The 26,888-nt window shown below is 45.4% G+C and overlaps 2 protein-coding genes across 2 annotated transcripts; both read left to right on the forward strand.

Annotated features, from left to right (window-relative positions):
- The first annotated feature begins 7,447 nt into the window (after positions 1 to 7,447).
- LOC136550679 (protein QUIRKY-like) lies at positions 7,448 to 8,631 on the forward strand. Its single transcript, XM_066542290.1, has 3 exons — positions 7,448 to 7,568; positions 7,713 to 8,260; positions 8,359 to 8,631. The coding sequence occupies exons 1-3, from the start codon at positions 7,448 to 7,450 to the stop codon at positions 8,629 to 8,631; spliced, it is 942 nt and encodes a 313-aa protein (XP_066398387.1).
- Positions 8,632 to 12,128: 3,497 nt separating this feature from the next.
- On the forward strand, positions 12,129 to 13,284 carry LOC136550736 (zinc finger protein 10-like). The gene has a single exon (XM_066542331.1). It carries the CDS (start codon positions 12,209 to 12,211, stop codon positions 13,148 to 13,150), a length of 942 nt encoding a protein of 313 aa, XP_066398428.1. The 5' UTR covers positions 12,129 to 12,208; the 3' UTR covers positions 13,151 to 13,284.
- Positions 13,285 to 26,888: the final 13,604 nt, after the last annotated feature.

Raw genomic sequence — 26,888 nt, forward strand, 5'->3', positions numbered from 1 at the left:
TGCGAGAAAACGTACTGTAGGGGCGGTTCTAGATTGAACCGCCCCTACAAACAGGTATTATAGGGGCGACTGGTACTACAACCGCCCCTACAAATCGGTTTGTAGCCGTCCCTACAAATCGATTTGTAGGAGCGGCTGATAACACCAGCTGCCCCTACAAATGCATGATTTATAGAGACGGTTTGGTAGGGGCGGCTGGCCAAACCGCCCTACAAATGGTCTTGAGCCGCCCCTACAAATGATATTTGTAGTAGTGAACGTCTTATAATTTGAAACAGAGGGAGTACTAGCTAAAAGTTGTGAGCTAGCTATAGCTAGCCACCAAATTCTCTTCTCTCGGGGACGACAGGAGCGAAGGCAACGCATGACATGATATGTTCCCTTGCAAGAAAAATAAAACAACACACAATCGATTATGTTGATGTTTATGCTGAAATGCTGTGAGAGAAAAATACTGCTAGTTCGCTGAAAAGTACTGCTAAAGTAGTGCAGCAGAACAGGGCCTAGGAGGTCGACGATCTCTGGGCCAGCACAGGGAGGTTCGATCGAGAATCAACTGTACAAATGCTTATCAACCATCACTGTTGCTACCATTCTGTGCTTGTGTACGTACAGTACATATGGAGTACATGCAATTGTTGCTACGAAATACTATACTGAATTGTGATGAGTGGGAATATATATAATGAACTCTTGATTGCTACACATTGTGGTGCAATTATGATGGATCGATAAGCACAGCATGGTCGTGTAGTAGTTGAGACTTTGATGCAAAAGTACATATACCCTGTGTATAATTGTACCTGCTTGTGCATGGATGACACATCGTCATTACTGCTGAAGCCACTATTGGCTATGTTTATTTATCTTATAATCCGTACTTTTCAGTTTATTTTTTCAGCCGAAACAGTATTTTTCTCTCACAACAAATCAGCCGAAACAGTATTTCGTCTTGTTTTTTTAACGAAGCGAACGGGGCCTATGGACTGGCCTGCTTGATGCATTCGGTGAACTTCTTTTCATTCCGATCCGATATTACTTCAGGGAGAGAACCGCACCCCCTCCCCCTCCCCCTTCGCATTGCATATTGTGCTTGCTACAAAAAATAGGTGCAAACTCCATGCACATGCTTACCCAACACACACGCACGCTCGTAGGAAGAGATACACGTGATAACCTTATACTTTTGTGTCTCGATCACTGCTATAAGAAATGATTTTAGAAGACTCTTTTATTTACAGTGGTGGTCTAAAATTGTCTCTATCTCTAAAATTACCAATTGATTTTTAACGGCTGTTGGTCGATTTTTTTTGAAACAATACAATATATAGGCAACCATTTTTGTAAATAGTTTTTTAGAGGCCGGTCTCTTAAGAGGGCACCTCATAGGCTCATTTGCAAAGGTGCCCCTCTTAAGAGGAACGTCTCGAGTTCTTCTATGGGCCACCTCAGCAAATCGACCATGTCTCAGTATCCCTGTGCATACACAAAAGCTAGTGAAACCATAACTACTGACGTCAATTCCTCTCATTATCTCTCCCATCCTCCTAGCTGCCGCCTCTCTCTGTAGTATCCTATCTCTCTCTCTCATACACGATGACTTTGCTCCTCCCATGCGCATCCTTCTCCCTCCTCATACGCGTCTCGCTAAGAATCCTCCCCTCAACCTTTGTCTCCCTATGGGTTCAATGTCGACTATGGTGATGGCGTGAGGGCCGCCCCACCCCCTCTGGCTCGGCGCATCCCCAACACCTCTGGCTTGGTTCTATCCCCACTGGTATCATGCAGTGTACCCCTTTCGGCGTCATGCAACCTTGCCTCCCTCTAGCCCAACACCGCTGCTAAAAGCCCTATGTTTGGTTTTGAGACAATTAGTGGACTACAAGTATGTGGTTAAGCTAGTAGGTTAGGTCCACACACCAAGATGGAGAGCAAGGCTTGGATATGGATGAAGGGTGATCAATCCAGTTGGAGCAACCTCTCACTTGGAAAACATGAAAGACAAACACAAAATTCAAAAGTGTGAAGGCAAAGGTATAAATAGGGATTTTGTTTTGCCGATCAAGACACAATAGAGTACATGATCGGAATTAGGATAGATAGTTGTACCAAACAAACACAATTATCTAGTGCCGCTAGCTAGGTGTTAATCTACATGCATTTGCATTTGGGCCTAATGACGTGGTGAGTAGCAAGTGAAAATGGTTTTGGAGAACACTTTGAAAAATGCTAACTCAGGCTTAGATGTTTGGCAAAACTTTTGAGAGTTGGTACACTTGCGAAGAGACTACAGAGTGCTGCCAGTGCTGATGTTTAGCATGCACCGGATGTGTCCAGTGTGCCACCGGAGCTAGGCACCAGATGCGTTGGGCAGAGCGCTAACCATGCAAGTTTTTTAGCCGAGCATCTTGGTCTCCGGTGTGCACTGGATGTGTACTGATCGGAGACATCTAGTGAGGGCCAGCCGAGCACGCGAAGTTCAGATTGGCTCACCGGAGGTGTCTGGTGTGGCACTGGACCGCCACACCGCACCATTCTACCAGAGAGCATGTTTTCGGGGATGTTGAGCTCTAACACTCACAAGACTTGTCCGGTATGCACCGAATAGAGGCATCAGATCTCTGATAGTGCAAACAACTAGTTTTGTAGTTGTTGGAAACTAGCTGTTAGGGGCATCCAATGTGGACATCTGGTGATCATCGAACATGTTCGGTGCGCCCGCAGCTATTGTGCAGAGTGGGTAACTATTGGATTCATGGTCGGCTCCATAAATAGAGCTTGTGGCTAGCCTTGGCCACTCTCTTGACCTCATAACACTTCTTCACACCTTTGAGACATGAGAAACACACTCCACTCACTTGCATCCATTAGACTCACATTTGGGTAAGATTGGAGAGCCTCTAGTGTATTTGCATCGTTGATTTGCATCTCATGGCACTAGTTGAGCATGGCGGCTGGGGTAGTGCTCTTGTTACTCTTAGTGATTGCCATCACCTATTCAGCTTGGAGTTGGAGGGATCATTGAGGGGCTATCGGTGATTGTTTCCACCGCACCTCCGATGAGCAATTGTAAGGGCCTCTTGTGCTCATCCCTGTGGGAGATCATGAAGAGCAATTCTAGTGGAATGCTCATGGCTAGTTGTGGAGTTGACCACTTGATTGATTCTTGTGGCACCCAAGTCATGAGTATAGCTTGTAACGCTAGTAAGGGCACAAATCATCATTTGCGGATCTGACACAACGAGGACGTAGGTTGCCGGAAACAAGCCGAACCTCAGGGATAAATCTTGTGTTCATCTCTTGCCCTCAGTGATTTGCAAACTACAATGTACCCTTGCTCTTAACTTTCATATCTTGTGCTTGGTTGTGTAGTTGTTGCTTGTTCAACTAGCTAGAGTAGTGTAGTTGTAGTTGTAGAAGTAACTAGTTGTTATTTGCTTTGTTAGTAGCTCTCTAGTGTAGCTACTGCTAGTTGTAGCTTGTGTGGTGTTGTGCTCCATATTAGAGATCAAGCTTCTAGAATTGTGTAGGGCTTTCTTTGGGTGAAGTTAGAGCTAGTGCAAAGTAGTTGCTATTAGGGTCTAATAAAAGAGAAAATTGGATATTTGGGACTCAAAAGATTGACTCCCTTATTATGTTGCCACTCGGGTGGATGATAAATGAGTCCATCTGTCTATGAATGTGGGTCCAATGGCAAATCTGTGAATGGCCAATGTTTCAAGTCCTAAGTATGCAAATCTCTAATAAAACATTTGCTATAGTCTTGTTGTTTGTAAAAAAAAATTATAGGCTATTCACCCCCTCTAGTTATCTAGATTCTATCAGCTACCCCTCTAGAATTGTGTGTTCCCACTCCTCTTCCCCTTGATTGGATCCTCACCATGGGATGCCCCATTCGGTGGTTCTGATGAGAAGGAGAACTAAAGGGCGGTGGAGAGACCTCTAGCACTTTCGTGGGTGGTCGATCTATCACTTTTGTGGGAAGTGGATCAGGTAAAGAGGAGGTCCTAGTATGGTGTCGAGCCTAGATCTACCATTGTTAGAGGAGGAGTATGGATCAGAGCGGTAGGAGACAACACCAGGCTCGATAGCAGATCTGATGACATTACAAGTACATGGGCCCTAGGTATCCTCGCCAGGTGATAACTGGCTCTCTAGGTGGGTGTAGGTAGGGCTAACTAGCCAAGGGATAATCCAACTCGGGGATGCTTCATCTACTTTGTGAACAAGGCACAAACAAAATCATTTCCACCGCTAGTCGGGAGAATAACCTATAGTGAAATCATGGTTTTCACCTTTGGTTTGATATAATACCTAATGGTGAAAACCAACAGCCTCACCCCGCATGCACCTGTCTCCAACTTGAGCTACCTACCATCAACTTGTGCTTTCTTGGAGTGACGAACCAGTGGGGCCCATGTGCTTAAGTGGCATCCTAGGACTAGCTACCGCATGAGGGCATGAATCAACTGTCCCATGCTCTATTAACCTCCCTCCTACCCACAACTACTCACTCCTTCTCCCTCCCTCCCTCCCCTTTGTCTATCGATATGCGCCCCCTTAGCGTGCAGTGACTATCACATGGCCCTTGGTAGGCGAACCCTAGCTTGTGGCCGCCCAACGATGCCCCTAGCACACTACCCCTATGCGTGGGCCCCAACAACATGAATGGAGGTCAGCTCCTCATCCTATCTCCCACTTCGATCTCAATCTCCCTCGCCCTCATCTCTCTCTATTAGATCTGGTAGTAGTGCCGATGTGTGGTGGCACGAGGAGGAGGCAAACTTAGTGAGAGATGGCGATGAGCTAGGGTGACGAGACAATGATGCAGAGATTCAATCACGATGACATGGGCAGTAGTGGTTGCGGAGTGGATGTCATGACAATGTTATGGCAATGACAAAAGGCTCATGAAAGGAACTAGATGGCTAGAGGTGGGGGTGAATAGCCTATTTAAAATTTCTCCACAAAACATAACACTTAGGCAAAGTGGTTAGAACAAAAGTTGAACCTAATGGCCACTACTTTGTTTAGCCTAATACACATCAAAGCAGTCTCCTTAGACAATTCTATTAGAAAGGTTACTCAGCTACTAGACCACTCAAACAAGCAAAGGCTAGCAACTAAACTAGCTACTTCTAGTTGAACTAAGAAAGTAAAGCAACTAAACTAGCTACTCTACTAACCCAAAGCTACCACTACAACTAGAGAGATACACAAGCAACAAGAAACTACACAAACTTAATTATTTCTAGAATGTAAAGCACAAGTGTCAGTTGCAACCACCGGGTGCAAGAGGGAGGCAAGATTTATACCTGAGGTTTGGTTGCTTGCTGGCAACCTGAGTCCTCATTGAGGCGAGTCTTTTGGTGATTGCTTCGCGCGTGCCAATAAGCCTATCATGCTTGACCTTCAACTTGGGTGTCACAAAAGGCCAATTAACCAAGAACACTCCAACTAGCCTTGATCAATCCACTCTAGCTGTCCTTCGTGATATCCCACAAGGTGAGTACTATACCCCTCACAATCAATTGATTGGAGCCACCAAACAATCACCACAAGGTGCTAAAAAATCTACCATTGCTCCAAGTCGTCTACTAGGTGGCAACAATCACCAAGAATAACAAGAAATCCGCAGCCCAATGATTAACTAGTGCCATGAGATGAAAACTCTCTAAGCAAATGCACTACATCTCCCCCAATCTCACTTTTGATCAATCTCTAAGGAATGCAGGTGGGTTCCAGTCAACTCCTAAAACTTAATGCACATCAACATAATAAATAAGTGCTTGTAAAATAGGAGTTATGCACCGGGGCTTGCCTTAGGTAGGAACCAAGTTAGTGAGAAGGTTAGTCGGGGCTTCAGGAACACGCCGACGAGGACCTCCTCCTCGTACTCCTCAACAACCTCCTCATATTTCGGGTTATAGTCTCTGCTATGTTCTCGGTCCCAACGGGACCAACACAATAGTTTGCGAAGCTATGCATACTAAGCATCCAAACAAGATCTCTAAGACATCATATTTTGTTGTCAACAAGAGGGATAAGAGTTCAGAAGCATAATAGATGAGATGTTCTAGAGTAGCGATGAGTTTGAATGAAGACACTTTGGGACTGATTAAGAAAGCATTATTCATTTGTTTTGACTCATTTAGTGGTTTGAAACTAAGTAAGGAATAACAGACAGATTCTTCATTCCCTTCTTTTCTTCTCTTTGATTTGAAGCCAATTTGTTACTATTTCATAGATGTGCATCCTTTGACGCCCTTGCTTGCATGTTGGTAGCTAGGGATCGAGAAAGTTAGTTATTATATAATTAGTCATCCAATAATTAATAAATAATCGTCCCTGCGGCGTGAAATGGGAGAGAGAGAGAGCCGGTGGCTAATTAACACACCCAATGCTGACACGGTAGCTAGAGACTGGAGAAGAAGAATCTTTGATCGATCCAGCCCACCCGGCGGGCCCCATCATGAGCATGACGGATGGATTGATTGATAGTTTCCAGTTGATCTGCTAATCGTAATAATGAGCTCAACGTAGAAGCAAATGTACGGAAACATGCTTGCACTGCCATTCCGGCCGAGTTCAACTTATCACGCACAACCACTTTTCCAGAAATGATTTCGAGACTTATTAGGGTCTGTGTTTGGATCTGCTAAGGATCTGTTTTGGATTAAAAAACTAATTGCTAGCTAGCCAAAATTAGACCTAGTGCATTCAAACAGGATGGCTAATAGATGAGCTAATTTTTTATACTAACTTCAACTAGTTGTTATAGCCAACTAGCTAACCAATCTTAACTAATTTGAGCTAATTTCTAGCGCAACTAGTAACTAGCTTGATCCCATTAAAACAGGCCCTAAGACCAGTTACTAGTTGGAGATAAAAAATAGTTCGAATTATTAGTTAGAGCTGGCTAATTAGTTGGCTAATAAACTAGTTTTAGGCGGCTAACTCATTCGGATGGCTAGGGTTAAAAATTAATTGGCTAACAATTAGCCCTGTTCATCAAACAGACCCTTAATTTGTACAGCTAGATACATTTGGTTGAAAATCTCACACATGTCCGCCTTTCCTTTGAAATCTCAACAACTTTAAATTCATCATCATAGGGCTAGCTCTTTTTACAGCACGTACTGATCCCCTCTTCCAAACAGCGTGGTAGCAATAATGATTACTAAAAAAATATTAATCAGTCCAATAGAATGCACGGTAGCATGCAGCAGCTGATTACTCAATTAATTAGTGCAGTACTACGTCCATAAAATAATGAGACGAATGAAGCAGGAATAGAGTTAAATGCATTAGAGGTCCATTAACTTGTGAGGAGATTTCGGTTAGGTCCACCAACTTCCAAAGTGGCTTTTTGGGTCCATAAATTTTGTACGCCGTATCACCTAGGTCCATACCTCTCCACGTTGGCTTCTCGTGCTGATGTGGCATGATGCCGTGGCCATGCAGGCCAGCTGCAGCCCTGCGGGTGCGCGAGCAGAAGCCGGTGGACGGCGCCGCGCCACCCCACTTTGGAAGCTTGTATCTCTCCAACCAGGCCGAATTAGACTTTGGCACTTTAAGCAAAGTTGGAGATCTCGCGTAGCTCTACAACATTTGTTACTACCTCTTGTGCCAAAACTAAACGGATTCGGAGTTAAGAGGGGACAAAGATTGATGTTTCTGTGTATTTTTGCGGTAGTATTGCATTAATACAGAGCACGGCCTCAGGGACTCGCTCCGGTCGTGGCATGGCCGCGACGTCTCCAGCACCGGCAACCCTGAATGGAACCAGGTGTTCGCCATCAGCCACGCCAGGCCGGAGCCCACGCTGGAGATCTCCGTGTGGGACGAAGGCGTGCCCTCCCCTGCCGAAGCCTTCCTCGGCGGCGTGTGCTTCGACCTCTCCGACATGCCTGTCCGCGACCAGCTCGATGGCCCGCTGGTGCCGCAGTGGTACACGCGCTCCAAGGTGTACCAATCGCCCAAGCTCGGGTACCTGAGGGCGTCCGTCATCGAGGCGCAGGACCTGCGCATCCTGGCACCGCCGCCGGGGCTGCCGTTCGACATGCACGTCAAGATACAGCTTGGCTTCCAGTCGTCGCGGACACGACGGTCAGTGGCCAGCAGCAGCGGCTCCGCGTTCGCGTGGTCCGAAGACCTCATGTTCGTCGCGTCCGAGCCGCTCGACGACAACATCATCGTGCTAGTGGAGGATCGGTCCATGATCAAGGAACCCATGCTCCTCGGCCACGCAACCATCCCGGTGACCACCATAGAGCAGCGCCTCGACGAGCGGCTTTCTACTCCGGGCGGCTGCACCTTCGGCTCTGCCTGGAAGGCGGGTACCACGTGCTTAACGAGGCGGCGCACGTGTGCAGCGACTACCGGCCGACGCCGAAGCAACTATGGAAGCCGCCGGTGGGCGTGCTGGAGCTCGGCATCATCGGAGCGTGCGGCTTGCTGCCGATGAAGACGAAGGGAGGCGCCAAGGGGTCGACGGACGCGTACTGCGTGGCCAAGTACGGCAAGAAGTGGGTGCACGTGTCCACGCTGGAGAGCAACCGGGCGTACACGGCGTCGTACCCGCTGCTGGTGCTGCTGCGGTCGGGGCTGAAGAAGATGGGCGAGGTGTAGCTCGCCGTGCGGTTCTCATCACCGGCGCAGCCCCCGGACACGTGGTCCACGTACATGGTACAAGACGTTCTTTCTAGAGGACGAGCAGCTCGTCCACTCGTACCACCATGTCGCGAGCGGCTTCGCCGCTCGGCTGAGGGAGCAGGAGCTCGACGCGCTGTATGCCATGCCCGGGTTCGTCACGGCGGTGCCGAACCAAGTTTACAAGCTGCTGACGACGCACACGCCGCAGTTCCTTGGACTGGAGCTGCCACAGAGCGGGAGGAACTATACCTCCGAGTTCGGCGAGGGCGTCATCATCGACGTGCTCGATAGCGGCGTCTATCCCTTCCACCCCTCCTTCAGCGGCGACGGCATGCTGCCGCCACCGGCCAAGTGGAACGGACGCTGTGACTTCAACGCCGCGTGCAACAACAAGCTCATCGACGCACGTTCTTTCGAGTCGGACTCGTCGCCACTCGACCAGGACGGACGGGCACGGCACGCACACATCGAGCACCGCAGGAGCAGGACCAGCAGCTGGTGCATGTCGTCGTCGTGGCGCAGGAGCAGGACCAGCAGCAGCAGGTCGCAGCCGCAGCCGCCGTCGTCCCTGAGGCCCGCGCTCTGTATTCATGCAATACTACCGCAAAAATACATGGAAACATCAATCTTTGTCCCCTCTTAACTCTGAATCCATTTAGTTTTGGCACAACAGGTAGTAACAAATGTTGTAGAGCTATGCGAGATCTCCAACTTTGCTTAAAGTGCCAAAGTCTAATTTAGCCTGGTTGGAGAGATACAAGCTTCCAAAGTGGGGTGGCGCGGCGCCGTCCACCGGCTTCTGCTCGCGCACCCGCGGGGCTGCGGCTGGCCTGCATGGCCACGGCATCATGCCACATCAGCACGAGAAGCCAACGTGGAGAGGTATGGACCTAGCTGATACGGCGTACAAAGTTTATGGACTCAAAAAGCCACTTTAGAAGTTGACGGACTTAACCGAAACCTCCTCACAAGTTAATGGACCTCTGGTGCATTTAACTCGCATGAATATTATTGCACTAGCTGATGAGATAATCGCAGTCTGCTACTGCAGCAACTAGACATTAGTTTAATTAGTAGCACATAAATATATACACGTACATACATCCATCCCTGCTAATTCAGGGACACACAATGAGTATGATCGTACCAGTGCTAGTATTGAAAAGGCAGGAGGGAGCCATATATATATATATATATATATGCAGACTGCAGGGGCATATACGTTCGTACTATTTATATCGATATTTCTGTGTGTGTGATAATGGGAAAGGGAGACAAAGGTCACAAGACAAAGGCATCCACACAAGCATCAGCTTTATTATGACTTGAGAGACTATACTATCTCACACATTGACCCATGGGATGATCGATGCAGACACAGAGGGATAGTTAGTTGAATCAGTGACGTGTGCATATATATGCTAGCTGGTCCACCATCCATGGGTCGATCAAACAAGTGAAAAGACAAATTAAAGGCCAAAAAGTGGTGGTTGAGGAGTGCAAGCTATCACACATGTATAGTGAGTGAGTGGTACTATATATATTTATGTGTCCATCGATCTCCATCATTCCTTTTTTTTCTTCTTATTTCTCGTTCCTCCTTTCTTTCCCCTGATGGGCTTGTTTGTTAGATGTCGATCAGCATGAAATAAAATCATTAGCACAAATAATGCACATTTCACGCTAGGTAATAAAATTTAAAAGTAACCCAATAGTCATCTTTGACTCATAGTCGTTATGCTGCACATATGTGTCCATCTAGCTAGTTCTTACTGATATTCACTCGTCAAATTCCAAGATTTGGGGCATGTTTGGTTGCCGCCCTGGCCTGGGCTTGCCTACCAGGCAAGCGATCGCAGCCCCAGGCGATCGAAATCCAACGCCTGCTGGGGTCGCTGCCTGGCGTCGGAGCTGCCTAGGAGGCAGCAACCAAACATGCCCTTGATCCATAGACACAGTCAAATTGCTCAAGTTTGACAGTCCACTTTAATGTTACTGACTTGGTCATGATCTATGGGTGTATGATAAAGAATCACTGCTCATTCGGGAAAAAAAGACAAGCATATACATGGTAATAACCGAAAAAAATTCAAATTGTCCTAGAAGTCCCTCATGCATGTAGTTGTGAGTGTGATTTCTACCTAGAATACATAATATATGATTGTAAATGTCTAATAATGTTCTTGGACTCTTAATTTAGAGATAATAGAGGCCCGGGTAGTCTTGCCGATTATTTCCAAGGATGCATGTAAAAGCATCATGTACATTATTTTTGTGAGTAAAATATTTTACCATGATGTCTAATAACTTTAAACTTTACTGTACATATATATACTCAGTGTATATATACATAATATATAATTCTTATTGTGAAGTTCATTGGGGGGTGGGGGAGGGGTAATATAGAATGAGTGATTGGATCACATGCCCACTAAAATAAACTAACCCTACTACTCTTGCAACTAGGCAAATTGAGCAAAACTCCAATTTAAAGGACTGTCATGTACGTCACACAAAATTCATATAAGTTCATACGGAGTACTCATTAGCTATCTTGGTAGCAGCTTCAAGCTAAGTGCTGTGCGCTTGACTAAATCCAATTTAAATATATCTAAATCAATTGGTTTATTCAAGAAAATAAGTGCATAGCTAGATCTCGAAACTTGAATCGGTGAATCTAATATTTACACGCTATACTCCTGCTGGCTCCTGCATGTCGGCACCAACTAAGAGCAACAGTCTCCTAAAATACATAGTATGATATATGTGTTTGTATGTATTTGTTTTCTTTCTTATTTTTTACTACTATGGTAAAAATAAAAAATAGTGATAGGAGCCAAATTTTCACCATATTTGTGCCCTCATGTCATAAAGCTTGCACCCACAAGACAAGCACACCCTCCTTCAGATTTGCTCTAGCTCTGCCCTGTATGTAGTAGCCATTTGTATTAGTAGTAGTGAACAAAATGCATAGCTCGCCAGCTAATATAGCTTGTGTGTGGTCACTACTGTGCACCAAAGCAAGAGACAGTGCCTCTCCTAACTCCTGAATTGAAATCAGCAACAAAACAAACTTGGCACACCCACCAACACCTAATAATTAGCAAGCAAACGTACAAATAAGCCTCAATTGAGAAGACTTGGTTCTCACTTCTAAACTAGCTAGCAGCTACATACGGTGCCATTAGCTTCATTCCTCCTCTGTTATATGTATGTTTGTATTAGCAGCGACTACATGCATGTAAACTAAGCTAGATATCCACTCATGGTACATATATAATCGTTGCAAATATATGCAACGCAAGTTAAGTATTTGTATATGCGTCACATCATCCATAACATATGGTATCAATTGGACCATTGACACTAGCTAGCAAGATAGCTAGGGAAACAACAAAAACCCAGCAGTCTAGCTAGCTCCGTTCACCATCCAATCCACTCCAACTACAAGTTGGCATGCGCCACTGATGACTACTACAAGTCGATCGCAGCAGCCGCAGCAGTAGTCGTCGTACTAGAAGCATCAGGCATAGGCATATAGCATCCCCAGCCCATGAACTCCACCAACGCCGCGGTAGACCAAATGGCCAAGTACTACTGGGGTATGCTGGGCGCCGCAAGGACGACGACGACCGGCGCTGGTGCGGCGACTAGTAGCCTCATCAGGTCCAGCTGGCCGCCGCCAGCAGCGCATGGCCGCAGCGGCGGTGAGCCGTCGTGGGAGGAGCTGGCCTTCGCCCGGGACGCGGCGGGGCAACTCGGCGGCTGCGTGTGGCCGCCGCGCTCCTACACGTGCACCTTCTGCCGCCGAGAGTTCCGGTCCGCGCAGGCGCTCGGCGGCCATATGAACGTGCACCGCCGCGACCGGGCTCGCCTTCGGCAGTGCGCCTCCCCGTCGTCCCCACCGGATCATGACCAGGAGCCGACCATCACCGCGCCTCCTCCAGCGCCGGAATTGGCGGATCACCACCGGCTTCTGCAACTGCAGGGATCTCCCTTGTTCAGGACAACCAAGGCGGCAGTATTAATCTCTGGCCGCCCTGCTTGTGATCATCATCAAAATTATTACAATAACAACAGGGAGGAGGAGGCTGTGATTAGTACCACCACCACCACCACCACTTCTCCTCGGTACATATCAACGACCATCATCAAGGAGAGCAAGACCAAGGTAGTCATCTCCATACCTGCATCAACAGCGGGGAGCAAAGAAGCCGCTATAGCAATCATCGGTGAGGAGGAGGAAGAAGAGGATGAGGAGATCATGGTGGCGGGGAGGAGAAAGCGAAGGCGAGTAGTCCCACAGCCAACAGAGCCGGCGTTTACATCGCCGTTCTACGACCTGCGGCTTCCGGCATCATCACCCAAAGGAGGAGTTGAGCATGATGCAAAGGTACCCAAAGTAACCAGTACAAGCCCTAGCCTCAGTCCACTGCATCATCTTGCAGGCTGGCAAGAAGAAGTGGATCTGGAGCTCAGGCTTGGCACTAGCTAGCTAGTCCTCCTAAATTAAGTTGCGTGAATGATCCATCTATCTCTTCTCGCCATAAGATCGAGTGTGTGCGTGCACAACTGAATCATCTGCTTGCTGCTTCATATATACTTCTCGTGATCCTTGTTCTTGATTAATTTCATTTGTCTGTGCTCTGTGGGCCTCTTTAATTTGGTCATCTTCTGCATGATGATATTGTTATTCCTGATTTTGTATATCCAGACCGATCGATCGATACTCCTTCAGCCAAAGGCCTTATTATTAGCTCTCTAAATATGTATATGCTGATTGTATACTAGAGTTCTACATATATACATCGGGATTTCAAGTGGTGCACAATTTGTTGTTAATTAGAAAAGATTTTGCATATTAATTTTCAAACTAATATGTGTACTATAATAACCAACAATCACTAAACTAAAACATTGACACTATATGTAGTTCCTTTCATGTTATTTCCTGACTACATGCATGTATAGCTCAATTGATATGATCATGAATATGGTGAACCATTTTATGTGTGTTATATGTTATGTTCGCCATTGATGCCGATTGTACAGGATGTGCTGATATTAGTTCATTGACGATCACTGGCCTTTTATGCCTTTTCTTCGTTCGTAACCTATATACTCAAGCTTTTGTCAAGATTTGTAGTCATGCGTCATTCAAGTACTATACTTTGTTCTGTTATAGAAGGAATAAATACAATGCTCTAAGATAGATCGAGGTTCCCTCAAAAAAACAAAGATAGATCGAGAAGCTTCCTTGGGAACCCATACAAAAGATTAATTAGAAGTGGAACTGTATAACAAGTATCAGTAAAATGATGGATTTTGTTACATGAATGCTCAATATATATAGATTATCCTATATATTTCTTCACAGCATCATTTTCCAAAATATTTGTTTCAATCTGACAGTAAATGTAAAACTAGCTTGTAGGTTTTTCCCAGAAGCTGGCTTATAGCTATTTCTTGTATAATAAAGATATATGGTTGATTGAATATATAACGAGATTCATGCATATATATATACACTGCCAAACAATGATTAAACCTTGTCCATATATCACTACCTTAGCTAGAACCAAAGTGCTGGGTACATGCTTACCTCTGAATTGACTGTATTTTTTGGCATCGGTCTTCTGGTCCTTGATTCCCCCCTTCAACTATAAGGTGTTGTTTCTTCCTCTAGCTCAGATCGATCACAAGAAAACAGTAGACAGGGCCAAGTGGTCATCTGGTCTTGTCTTTTGCACGACATCTCTATGGAGCAAGCTAAGGGCACTGCAAGAAATATAATCTTTAATCTCTCCTTTATTATATCATGACATACTACCAGTATTAGAAATGAAGGTGGCTGCATATAAAATTTACAGTTGCTGTAAATGATGCTATTAGCTAGCACACTCATGCTTATTAATTAATTAATTATTAATATACACGCATAATACTTTGTGGTATTTTTCTCTTTTATTTCATTCAGATTACCAGTTATCGTCCATATATGATGAGTATACTTTTCCCTGCTGGATTTTAATTTGGATGCATGCATTGCCTCCCCCTTGCTTGATCATACATATGTATATATATATGCATATGGATGATGCATTGTACAGCGAAAAGTTTGCACCGATCAGATGAGGAGCGGTAGACAGAGGGAACAATCGATCATGTCTTGGCTTGGTCTGTGTTGTGATCAGCTGGAGAGAGAGAGAGAGAGAGAGAGAGAGAGAGAGAGAGAGGAATCATATCGATCCGTGCAACTGCAAATTAAGATGGACGCATGCAGTAGAGCTGCAGTGGGCGCACCTCGTTTGTAGTTATTATTCCATGCATGGCAGTACACGTATAGTACATACGTATTCTTTGCTGTGTGTGCTGGAATGTGTCAGTGGCATATATTGTGAGTGGGTGAGAGATTAAGGTCCCTTGTGACAAAGCATCTCTGTCTCTGCACCAAGTGCATATATATAAATATATATGTGTGTGCTCCAGGTCCACCAGGACATCTGTCTGCTCTGAACCTTACCGTACATACACATGCATATATACTCTTAGCTTGGATCCATCTCCCATCTCTGTGCACATCACTTAGGTCTAGGCGTCTAGCTCCTCGCTAGCTCCACTACTGCATATAATAATTTACTTATTACTACTCTTGCATTATTGTAGGGTTGTACAGCCAGCTAGCTACTGTAATATATATGTGTGCTTCAGAAATATTAGAATATCATTTACGTGAAAGTATATTTTCATTTTACCTTACCTTACTGGAACACACACACATATATATAATAATGTGGTTCCTCAGCAGGTCACAAATTCAGATATGTGTGCGTGCATGGCCTGGGTGGATTTTGTTGGACAAATCACAAATATATGTATACCTTATTGAAGGGGGATTGATTCAGATATTCAGTAGGTTGCCAACGTTATGATCTTTTAATTTGGTGTCGTCGATCTGTTAACAAGGCTGGGTTCCATGAACAAGCACATGCACATATTTGTACAGCCGGCCGGCTGTGGCCCCGCACCAAGAATATTAAAATCGTTGAGCCCTTAGTCACTATGCTTTGTACATATAGAGTATATATATGTGTCATTCCATTATCCTTTCATTATTGGTTAGGTAAACCCCTAGTGGCTACACTTAATCAATGAATATACTAATTGCAATCATCTCATATCTCATATATGTATATTATTGAAGCTTGCATATATGTATCAAGTATACAACATTGAGTTACAAATGCATGTTGTTTATTAGGATATCGACGCACCCTCTTTTCTAACCGTTTCAATTTTTTTGTAGAAATGTGCTATTTTAAGTTGAGAAAGTTATATGTTATAACTGTGTATTAAATCTAGTAACATCAACCGTGCCATCAATCTATGTACTTTTTGCGTAATTGATGGACAATGTTAAAGAAATCTACCTGTCTATAGTCTAAGGGCTAGTTTGGTAGAGCCCCCATTGACTTCTGATTCTCTAGAGCTAAATCTCTAAGAAAAGGGATCTTGTGGATCAAAGTGGTTCCATTTTGTTCTTTATGATAAATCCACAAAGTGATTCATCATGGTTCTCTATGATAAACTCTATAGAGGAAGTGATTCTGTGTGCGAAATGAATTAGGAGAATCAATTTTTTAGCCCCTATCTCCTTAGATCAATTTAGAGAGTCGCTTCACATAAATAGTATGGAATTAAATTTTTTGTAAAAAAACTGATCAGCAAAGCTCCTTTTGGATTTAGCTTGGAAACTACTCTAAGACAATCTATCTTCATAATTGGAGGGAGTCACTCTATGATATATAGGTCATATCTCTCATTAACCTAACCCGTTTAGAGGCCTAGCCACCTCATCTATACATCACATATACTATGGGAAGAAAATTTGTCACACCCCCTCTCAGCAGTGTGCAGCGTGGCATCAACCAAAGGATCGGAGGGGCTAATTCATGTTGCTTCTTACATCTAGCTACTACAGACTGCTTGTTTTCTTAGTTAAATATTGTTATTATATTTACTCTAACACATGAAACAAAGAACGCATTGACAGGAGGTAACAGTGGAACATCATCGAGCAAGAAGGGGGTGCCGAAGCCTAGCTTGGCCTCCACGACGCTCCGCCACTACCCCCTCTTCTGATGCTAGATATGCCCACCCTTGCTCACCTCCTCTTCCTTCACTTCTCTCTTGTTCAATGGAGAGGTTTAGGTTCAGGCTTCCAATCGTAGAGGGGTACCGATGAGCTATCAAACATGTGGTAGATCGAGGCGGTCCAGACGGCGACGAGGTGGAGTGACCGGTGCACCGCATGTCTAGGGTGGTGGTAGAGTCCAATTTCGCAATGGAGGTGGCAGGGGTGTCGATCGGAGAAGAAGAAGAAGATATTGGGATTAGTGGCAACGGTGGTTGCCAGCAACAGAGGTTAAAGTGGGGGTGCTCTGAGCCAGATTTGAAGGATAATGATTACAGCGGCAGCGCTCACAGGCAGTGGTGGTGAGGTAGTATGTCCTTCGATGACGGTGTCAAAAAAAATGTCAGCATAAGCATCCCCAATCCTCCCCGTCCAGGCGTCCACACCCCACAAAATTTGAACTCTGCTATCTCTCAAGAAACTTTTTGACAATGATAAACACATGCAATACCTCATCTTAAAAAGGAAAAACATGAAATTAAGGAAACAGAAAAGGGCAATATAAAAGGATCCTCCATGCATAAACAGATCGGGTCGGGAGCGTATTGAACCACTTTTTGTTGGATCTCGGGAAGGATTCTGGTCCCCATATTAATTCATTCCAAAAGTGCCTAAATTAATCAAGCAACATAAGAACTCCAGAAAGGATCACCTGGCCTAATCCTAACTTAGGAACTTCGCACACTGGCCAATGTTGTAATTGTAATAAGATAGACTAGGAGACATACAAAGTTTGAACTGTATTGCTTCCATCTGTTGAGTTTATCTAATAGCCACACACAATCCGCACCTCTCTGGCTGATCCACCGAGACTTCGTGCACCCAGCAAGTAGTAACGTACCTGTCATGATATGATCACCTTAACCTACAAATTCAGTTTTCTCCTTGCTCCTTGCATTGTGAAGCACAATATGCAAAGAAGGGGATATAATCTCCTACGGATCTCTGAAGCACGGTCATAATCATGCCTGTCGAAACAAAGGAGAGATTAAGAGGCCGACACAGATGATCAAGCGAAATATTAGATGTACTGTCACGACTAACAAGGCACTCAGTAACTGACACAATGGTATCTTAGATATGCTGATCCACGAGATTCCTCACTGTTCTTTGGATTATCTCTAGGTCCTATTGTCGGTAAAGAACAAGAAAAAAAATAATCACATCACATGATGAATGACAAACAGCCATCACCAGTTAAATATGCATGCAGCCACAGAAGCTGTCAGCCTGTCACTATTCTGTTGCATGGTTTAGACTGTCTCCAATAACAAAACGCAAACGCAAAATGCGTCTTCAACAGTGGTTTGCGTGGTAAAAAATGCTGTCCAACAGAAGACCCAAACAGCCGACCGATTTTGCGTACCAGCCGAAGGGAAAGACAAATAAGCGTCTTCAGCAGTCGGACGACACAAATCTCTGCCGCAAGACGAGGCAAGAGCTCGAGCGCGAGCTCCGCCTACGCTGGGCGCGAGCTCTGCCGGGTGCGGCCGCGAGCTCCGCCGGGCGTGGCCGCGAGCTCCGCCGGCGCGGGCGCGAGCTCTGCCGGCGCGGGCACCACCGGCCGGATCCGGCCGGGAGAGGGAGGGAAGAAGGCAGGCGGCGTCCGCGGCGGGCGCCGCGCCGTCGCCGTCGCCATGCCTTTTACCTTGCACGGCGACGCGTGGGAGAGAGAGGAAGAGAGAAAGGCAGCCGCGTGGGAGAGAGAGGAAGAGAGGACCGAAGATATTTTGCCTTCGCTGTTGGAAACGGAAGAATTTGGGTAGCTCACTCATTTCCTGTGCGTGACCCAAACGGTGAAATTTGGGTCGGCTCTGTTGGAGATAGTCTTAGCAGAGAACAGAAGTAGCTTGATGCATCATTCTGAAAGTAGGCATCTTGATTTGTTTGTGCGCGCGGGAATATTTTGGTTAGCAGGGGTTAGTAGAAAAGGAAAATTCTGGCTGTACATACATCAACATTGAAGAAATGTGATCACCAGAATCCAACATAACGATTTTGAGTGCAGTGGAACGAACTATCTGCAGCAGCAAGGATATATATTGCAATTCAACAAGGGATGGAATGGACATGTGTATTTTATAAGCTTTTAACAGATTAGTAGTTTAGAACACACAATTTATCAGGAAAGGGTCAGCTTCTGGTTGATTAATATAAGGAAATACTAGGTAAGTTTGTCATAACTTGTGTCGGCTATAAAGAAGTTGATTTCTAATGAAAGCTGAACATTTTTATGCCTTCAACCATACGATTTTCCAAATGCATGCAAACAATGACATGATAAAAGCGCATGTTATACTTCTTAATTACATATGTAGGGCAGCCAGCATATATAGGACATATGGACACCGAAAATAAGGTTGTACGCAATGGAAGAAAGAAAACAAAAGTAGCAGCGCTTAGAAGTATGTGATACCTCTCGACTGTATGAATGAAAGCATTTGGATAGCCTGCTGCAGCCTTGCAGAAATACATATAGCAAAATCCTATCTTTTAACACAGTAAGAGGAAATCTTGGAACCAGTTGCTTAACAACTTAGAAGGCTGATGATGAAGACAATCTGGTATATATAGATCAACACTGATGAACATGTTGCTCCATTATCCTCTGTTATTGTAGACCTAACTGGTTTAGGTTGCACTTCTGAAGCCTGTTAATTAAGTAGTAAATATGATGATAAATAAGAGAACAACACAAGAAATACTTACATATATTCAGTTTCTTCAGGTATATATATATTATAATCTACAATACATGACTATTATATATCCACCTGCAGGGAAATTAAAACTCAAAATTAAGGAGTGTAGACTAGAAAGGGAAGGAAGGAAGACAAAAGTTGCTCTTCTTAAAAGTACTGTATTTCTTTAGGTTCTATTCTCTCTCTCTCTCTCTCTCTCTCTCTCTCACTCACTCACTAACTATATATGTTGACTTTGCATTGACTCATCCTTAGCTTCAAGGTAAATTGGAATTTTGGAATAATAACTTATTAGTCGACAGCATGCATAGCCTTATATGCAATGCAACGGCCAGTAGCGTCCCACGTCGTCATGAGCGTTATGATAATGTCGTAATAAGATTAGCCTAAGCCATACAAGAAAACTAAGGTAACCAGAATCACTGGTGGGAATCTCAGAGGCAGTACGTCTAGAGGACAATTAATTTCTGTAGTAGTACGTAGTACAACTTACCTGGCCAATGCAGTGGCCAGGCCAGCTTTGTTATTATATTATGATATGATGAACGACGTACCACAATATCAGGTGGCCAGGTGGCAGGTGCGCTCAAATTCAAGCAGGTTCTCAGCTGAGCCAACAAGCCATTAACCATCAGATATTCAGATCTCGACATACATCTCCATCGGAGCAAGCTCCAAAGCTTGAAAAGGATGGCTTCAACTCATCCACTGATCCACATGTATATACACTCCGCTGTGGAATTGAATAGAACAGCTTATCATCATCAGTCATCAGAAAACAAAACATCGACCAAATTTAAGTGCGGCATACCGTCATCTAGTATGGGTGGTTGCCTAGTCATTGATATCTTGAAGCATGGAAAATTGCCCTACATATGCTGCCTGCAAAACCCTGTAAGAATCGTTGGTGTGTATCTCTGTGTGTAACTGTAGATCCGGGTAGACCTCTCCTTTAGGGTTTTTCTACTCGTCCTTGGACAGTAGCACCGCAGCAGCGTAGGACGCCGGTACCGCGGCGTTGTAGACGTCGTGGTGGCGATGCCGCGAAGTCCAGTGGCGACCGTGGTGACCCTGTAGAGGCGACGGCGGTGGTGGGGCATCTCGTCGCTGGCAGCACGCTTTAGATCGGTTTAGGTTTACTGTGGGTGGGATGGCGGCTGCTCCGTTGAACCTCATAATGCGAGCCGTGATCCCCACCTCTCTTTTATATGTGCTGTGCGACAGGGGCCCACCAACCATATTAGGGTTGGGCTCCCCCGATCAGGGAGCAGAGACAAGGGCCCAAGGCCTATTGGTGGAGATCAACTAACATTCTCCCCCTTGATCTCACTACTATCTTTCAATTTCATTTACTTTTGTTCATTCCATTACAGATGAGTGCATAGAGCATGTCTCATCGTCACGGTCCATTGCCGATAGACTTAACAGCTACAACACACTACTCTGTTCTAAAATAGATACTTATCTTTGGGCCTTCTTTTGTCCAGGAATTTTAGGCTTTTCCTTAAACCCATGCTAGCTACATGTTCTCTGAACACCATGTTCTCTGAACATGTTGGGTGGTAAGCCTTTTGTAAGCGGATCCACAAGCATCTTTTCTGTACTTATATGCTCAAGACTTATGACTTGATCCCAGACTTTATCTTTCACAACATAATACTCTATGTCAATGTGTTTGGCAGCACCACTTGACTTATGTTGTGAGTATACTGTACTGCCTGATTATTATCGTAGTATCACTTAAGTGGTCTATAGATGTCGTCAACCACCTTCAAACCGGGTATGACTTCTTTAGTCAGTTCACTTGCCCGTTGCCTTATAACACGCTACAAACTGTCATACATTGTGGACGATGTAGTGACGGTTTGCTTTGAGGTTTTCCATGAAATAGCTCCCCCTTCTACGAGAGTGAATAGATATCCTTTCTTAATTTTCTATCATCTCTCGCATAATCAGAATCTGAATATCCCACTATGTGGAGTGAATCAGATCTTCTATATGTCATCATGAGGCCTTTCATTCCTTGCAAATAACGTAAGACTTTCTTTACTAATTTCAGTGTTCTATTCCAGAATTACTCTGAAATCTACCAAGTAAAACCCGGTAACAAATGCCAAGTCAGGGCGCATACATACTTGAGCATGTTGCAAGCTTCCGATAGCTGAAGCATATGGAACCACTTTCATTTGTTTGAGCTCATATTGGTTCCTGGGGCATCAAAATCCCCATATATGTCGCCCTTGACTATAGGAGCAGGTGAGGGACTACATTTGTGCATACTGAATTTCTTTGAGATTCTTTCTTATGTATGCCTTTTGTGACAGTCCTAATACCCTTTTTTCTATCTCGGTGAATCTCGATCCCTAGAACGAACGAGACTTTACCAAGATATTTCATATCAAGTTTTGAGGACAAAACTTCTTTGTTTCCTGTAGTAGACTGACATCACTACTAGCAAGTAAGATATCATCCACATACAGGACAAGAAAGATAAACTTCCCATTCTTAAACTTTGCATAGACATAATTGTCCTCTACATTCTCTTTAAACCCAAAATTCTTTATTGTCTGATCAAACTTCAATTACCACTGTCTTGAAGCTTGTTTTAATCCATAAATGGATTTCTTTAGGCGGCATCCCATGCGTTCTTTTCCTTCCATGACAAAACCTTTCAGTTATGCCATGTAAATATTTTCCTCTAAGTCTCCATTGAGAAATGCCGTCTTTATATCCATCTGATGTAATTCTAAATCGTAATGTGCCACTAATGCCATTATGATTCTGAAGGAATCTTTACATGAGACTGGAGAAAAGGTCTCATTGTAATCAATCCATTATCTTTGCATAAAGCCTTTTTGCCACAAGTCGCGCTTTATATGTCTTTATATTCCCTTGAGAGTCAAGTTTTGTTCTGTAGACCCATTTACAACCTACTGTTTTGGCTCCTTTAGGAATTATTTTCCAAATCCCAAACTTTATTTGCATTCATTGATTTCATTTCATCTTCTATGGCCTCAAGCCACTTTGATGAATGATCACTTCTCATGGCTTCTTCAAATGAGGTGGGATCATCCTCCATTTGAAATTCCTTAGTGTTGTATACTTCATAATCAACAGGAATAGCTGATTTTCTAACTCTTTGAGACCTTCTAGGAGCCTTCACATTTGGCACAACTTCTGTTTGAGGCTGTTGTTGCTCCCCCTCATGTGTGACAATATGTTCTATAGGATCCTGAAGAACAGGTTCCTCATCGTCATTCATTGTTGCCACGGGTGGGATAACAACAGGTGCTGGCACCATAGTATCTAGCACTGTCGGTGCAGCTACAACAAGTAGTGAGAAAAATGGCTCATGAATCACTTCAATGTCAATTTCTCGAGCTACCATGCTCCCCCTCATCAATTCATCCTCTAGGAAAACAGTGTGTCTTGTTTCCACAAACTTTATATGTCTCTCTGGATAGTAGAAACGAAAATCTTTTGACTTTTCTGGGTAGCCAATGAAATGGCAACTTACTATTTTGGGATCTAGCTTCCCAATATTTGGGTTAAATACTTTAGCCTCAGCAGGGCTCTCCCACACACATGCAAGTGGTTTAGTGAGGGTACTCTTTCTGTCCACAACTCATACGGTGTTTTGGGCACCGACTTTCTTGATCCTCTATTGAGAATATGAATGGTGGTTTTAATGCCTCCATTCACAGGCTTAACTGTAAGGTGGAGTAACTTATCATACTACGCATCATATCCATTCATTTTACGATTACGTCTTTCAGCTACTCCATTCTACTGAGGTTCACCCGGTATAGAATACTGGGCTACTTTGTCATTCTCTTGTAAGAACCTTGCATAAGGTCCAGGAACTTGGCCATATTGGGTATGCCGACCATAGTACTCCCCCATGGTCAGACATGACTATCTTTATCTTTAAATTGCTTTGGATTTCAACTTTTGCCTTAAATATCTATATTTATCCAATGCTTCTGTTCTTTCTTTGATTGGATAAATATAGACATAACGAGAGTAATCATCTGTGAATGTTATGAACGAATCACTACCATTCACACTCTTTACAGGAAACTGACCACAGATGTCTGTGTGAATAATCTGTAAAATTCCTGCGCTTCACTTTTCTTTTATGCATTTTCTGCATTGTTCTAAATCTGAGAGCTCTAATGGAGGAAGAATATTATTCTTAACTTGTCTTTCTATTCTCCCCCTCGAAATATGGCCTAAACGACAGTGCCATAATTTCGACGATGCATCGTGAGCTCTCTTATGCCACTATTTCTAGAGTGACTCTCTGTCACCAGCTGCTTTATCAACCGGTAGCATATGTCTTTGAAGAGACAGTGAACTGACTCTTTATTGTATCGAGGTATTCGGTGACCGTGTCACACTCTAGGATTAAGCCCACAATTGCAGGCTCCCACTTCCTATGCTCAAAGTCATAGGACATCTTTTGGGATTCAAAATCCCTTTCTTTAGTTGCCTAATCGGCATCATTCTCTTTTGTCTCCCTCACCGGTGCCACATGATCAGTGGAGCATGGTGAGGTGACTACCCAGTCCACCTTAGACAAGGTGAAAACCAGGTCAAAACTTTTCTTAACATAAAAATAACACCATTTGCATGCCTTGATTTCAACGTTGATCAAAATCAAAACATACAACTATTCGTATACACTAATTCTGCATCACCGTTGGGCAGAAATAGAATTAACGTATAAAATCATTAAAATTCACAACTGTTCTTACACACTAATTCTACATCACCGTTGGACAGAAATAGAATTAATGCATAAATCATTAAAATTTACAACTGTTTTTATACACTAATTCTACATCACCGTTGGGTAGAAATAGAATTAATGCATAAATCATTAAATTTTACAACTGTTCTTAAACACTAATTCTACATCACCGTTGGGCAGAAATAGAATTAATGCATAAATCATTAAAATTATGACATTGTTATTAACAACGTTGATCAGAAAATAACAACATCATAATCATGTCAAATCTCTTTTTCTCCAATTAAATACCACATTGGTTCAAAATAACTGGAGAATCAACATGTTCTGGCGCCGCGCCACCCCACTTTGGAAGCTTGTATCTCTCCAACCAGGCCGAATTAGACTTTGGCACTTTAAGCAAAGTTGGAGATCTCGCGTAGCTCTACAACATTTGTTACTACCTCTTGTGCCAAAACTAAACGGATTCGGAGTTAAGAGGGGACAAAGATTGATGTTTCTGTGTATTTTTGCGGTAGTATTGCATTAATACAGAGCACGGCCTCAGGGACTCGCTCCCGGTCGTGGCATGGCCGCGACGTCTCCAGCACCGGCAACCCTGAATGGAACCAGGTGTTCGCCATCAGCCACGCCAGGCCGGAGCCCACGCTGGAGATCTCCGTGTGGGACGAAGGCGTGCCCTCCCCTGCCGAAGCCTTCCTCGGCGGCGTGTGCTTCGACCTCTCCGACATGCCTGTCCGCGACCAGCTCGATGGCCCGCTGGTGCCGCAGTGGTACACGCGCTCCAAGGTGTACCAATCGCCCAAGCTCGGGTACCTGAGGGCGTCCGTCATCGAGGCGCAGGACCTGCGCATCCGGCACCGCCGCCGGGGCTGCGTTCGACAGTGCACGTCAAGATACAGCTTGGCTTCCAGTCGTCGCGGACACGACGGTCAGTGGCCAGCAGCAGCGGCTCCGCGTTCGCGTGGTCCGAAGACCTCATGTTCGTCGCGTCCGAGCCGCTCGACGACAACATCATCGTGCTAGTGGAGGATCGGTCCATGATCAAGGAACCCATGCTCCTCGGCCACGCAACCATCCCGGTGACCACCATAGAGCAGCGCCTCGACGAGCGGCTTTCTACTCCGGGCGGCTGCACCTTCGGCTCTGCCTGGAAGGCGGGTACCCACGTGCTTAACGAGGCGGGCGCACGTGTGCAGCGACTACCGGCCGACGCCGAAGCAACTATGGAAGCCGCCGGTGGGCGTGCTGGAGCTCGGCATCATCGGAGCGTGCGGCTTGCTGCCGATGAAGACGAAGGGAGGCGCCAAGGGGTCGACGGACGCGTACTGCGTGGCCAAGTACGGCAAGAAGTGGGTGCACGTGTCCACGCTGGAGAGCAACCGGGCGTACACGGCGTCGTACCCGCTGCTGGTGCTGCTGCGGTCGGGGCTGAAGTAAGATGGGCGAGGTGTAGCTCGCCGTGCGGTTCTCATCACCGGCGCAGCCCCCGGACACGTGGTCCACGTACATGGTACAAGACGTTCTTTCTAGAGGACGAGCAGCTCGTCCACTCGTACCACCATGTCGCGAGCGGCTTCGCCGCTCGGCTGAGGGAGCAGGAGCTCGACGCGCTGTCTGCCATGCCCGGGTTCGTCACGGCGGTGCCGAACCAAGTTTACAAGCTGCTGACGACTGCACACGCCGCAGTTCCTTGGACTGGAGCTGCCCAGAGCGGGAGGAACTATACCTCCGAGTTCGGCGAGGGCGTCATCATCGACGTGCTCGACAGCGGCGTCTATCCCTTCCACCCCTCCTTCAGCGGCGACGGCATGGCCTGCCGCCACCGGCCAAGTGGAACGGACGCTGTGACTTCAACGCCGCGTGCAACAACAAGCTCATCGACGCACGTTCTTTCGAGTCGGACTCGTCGCCACTCGACCAGGACGGACGGGCACGGCACGCACACATCGAGCACCGCAGGAGCAGGACCAGCAGCTGGTGCATGTCGTCGTCGTGGCGCAGGAGCAGGACCAGCAGCAGCAGGTCGCAGCCGCAGCCGCCGTCGTCCTGAGGCCCGCGCTCTGTATTCATGCAATACTACCGCAAAAATACATGGAAACATCAATCTTTGTCCCCTCTTAACTCCGAATCCATTTAGTTTTGGCACAACAGGTAGTAACAAATGTTGTAGAGCTATGCGAGATCTCCAACTTTGCTTAAAGTGCCAAAGTCTAATTTAGCCTGGTTGGAGAGATACAAGCTTCCAAAGTGGGGTGGCGCGGCGCCGTCCACCGGCTTCTGCTCGCGCACCCGCGGGGCTGCGGCTGGCCTGCATGGCCACGGCATCATGCCACATCAGGCACGAGAAGCCAACGTGGAGAGGTATGGACCTAGCTGATACGGCGTACAAAGTTTATGGACTCAAAAAGCCACTTTAGAAAGTTGACGGACTTAACCGAAACCTCCTCACAAGTTAATGGACCTCTGGTGCATTTAACTCGCATGAATATTATTGCACTAGCTGATGAGATAATCGCAGTCTGCTACTGCAGCAACTAGACATTAGTTTAATTAGTAGCACATAAATATATACACGTACATA

This window comes from Miscanthus floridulus, chromosome 4 (assembly GCF_019320115.1).
Source record: "Miscanthus floridulus cultivar M001 chromosome 4, ASM1932011v1, whole genome shotgun sequence".
Classification (NCBI taxonomy): domain Eukaryota; kingdom Viridiplantae; phylum Streptophyta; class Magnoliopsida; order Poales; family Poaceae; genus Miscanthus; species Miscanthus floridulus.

Excerpts from the sequence above, each read along its gene's own strand:
- LOC136550679 (XM_066542290.1), top strand. The coding sequence starts at position 7,448 with ATGCCGTGGCCATGCAGGCCAGCTGCAGCCCTGCGGGTGCGCGAGCAG. Across the intron at positions 7,569-7,712 it reads CCAGGCCGAATTAGACTTTG|AGCACGGCCTCAGGGACTCG; the intron begins GCACTTTAAGCA and ends GCATTAATACAG. Across the intron at positions 8,261-8,358 it reads TCGGCCACGCAACCATCCCG|GCGGCGCACGTGTGCAGCGA; the intron begins GTGACCACCATA and ends GTGCTTAACGAG.
- LOC136550736 (XM_066542331.1), top strand. The coding sequence starts at position 12,209 with ATGAACTCCACCAACGCCGCGGTAGACCAAATGGCCAAGTACTACTGG.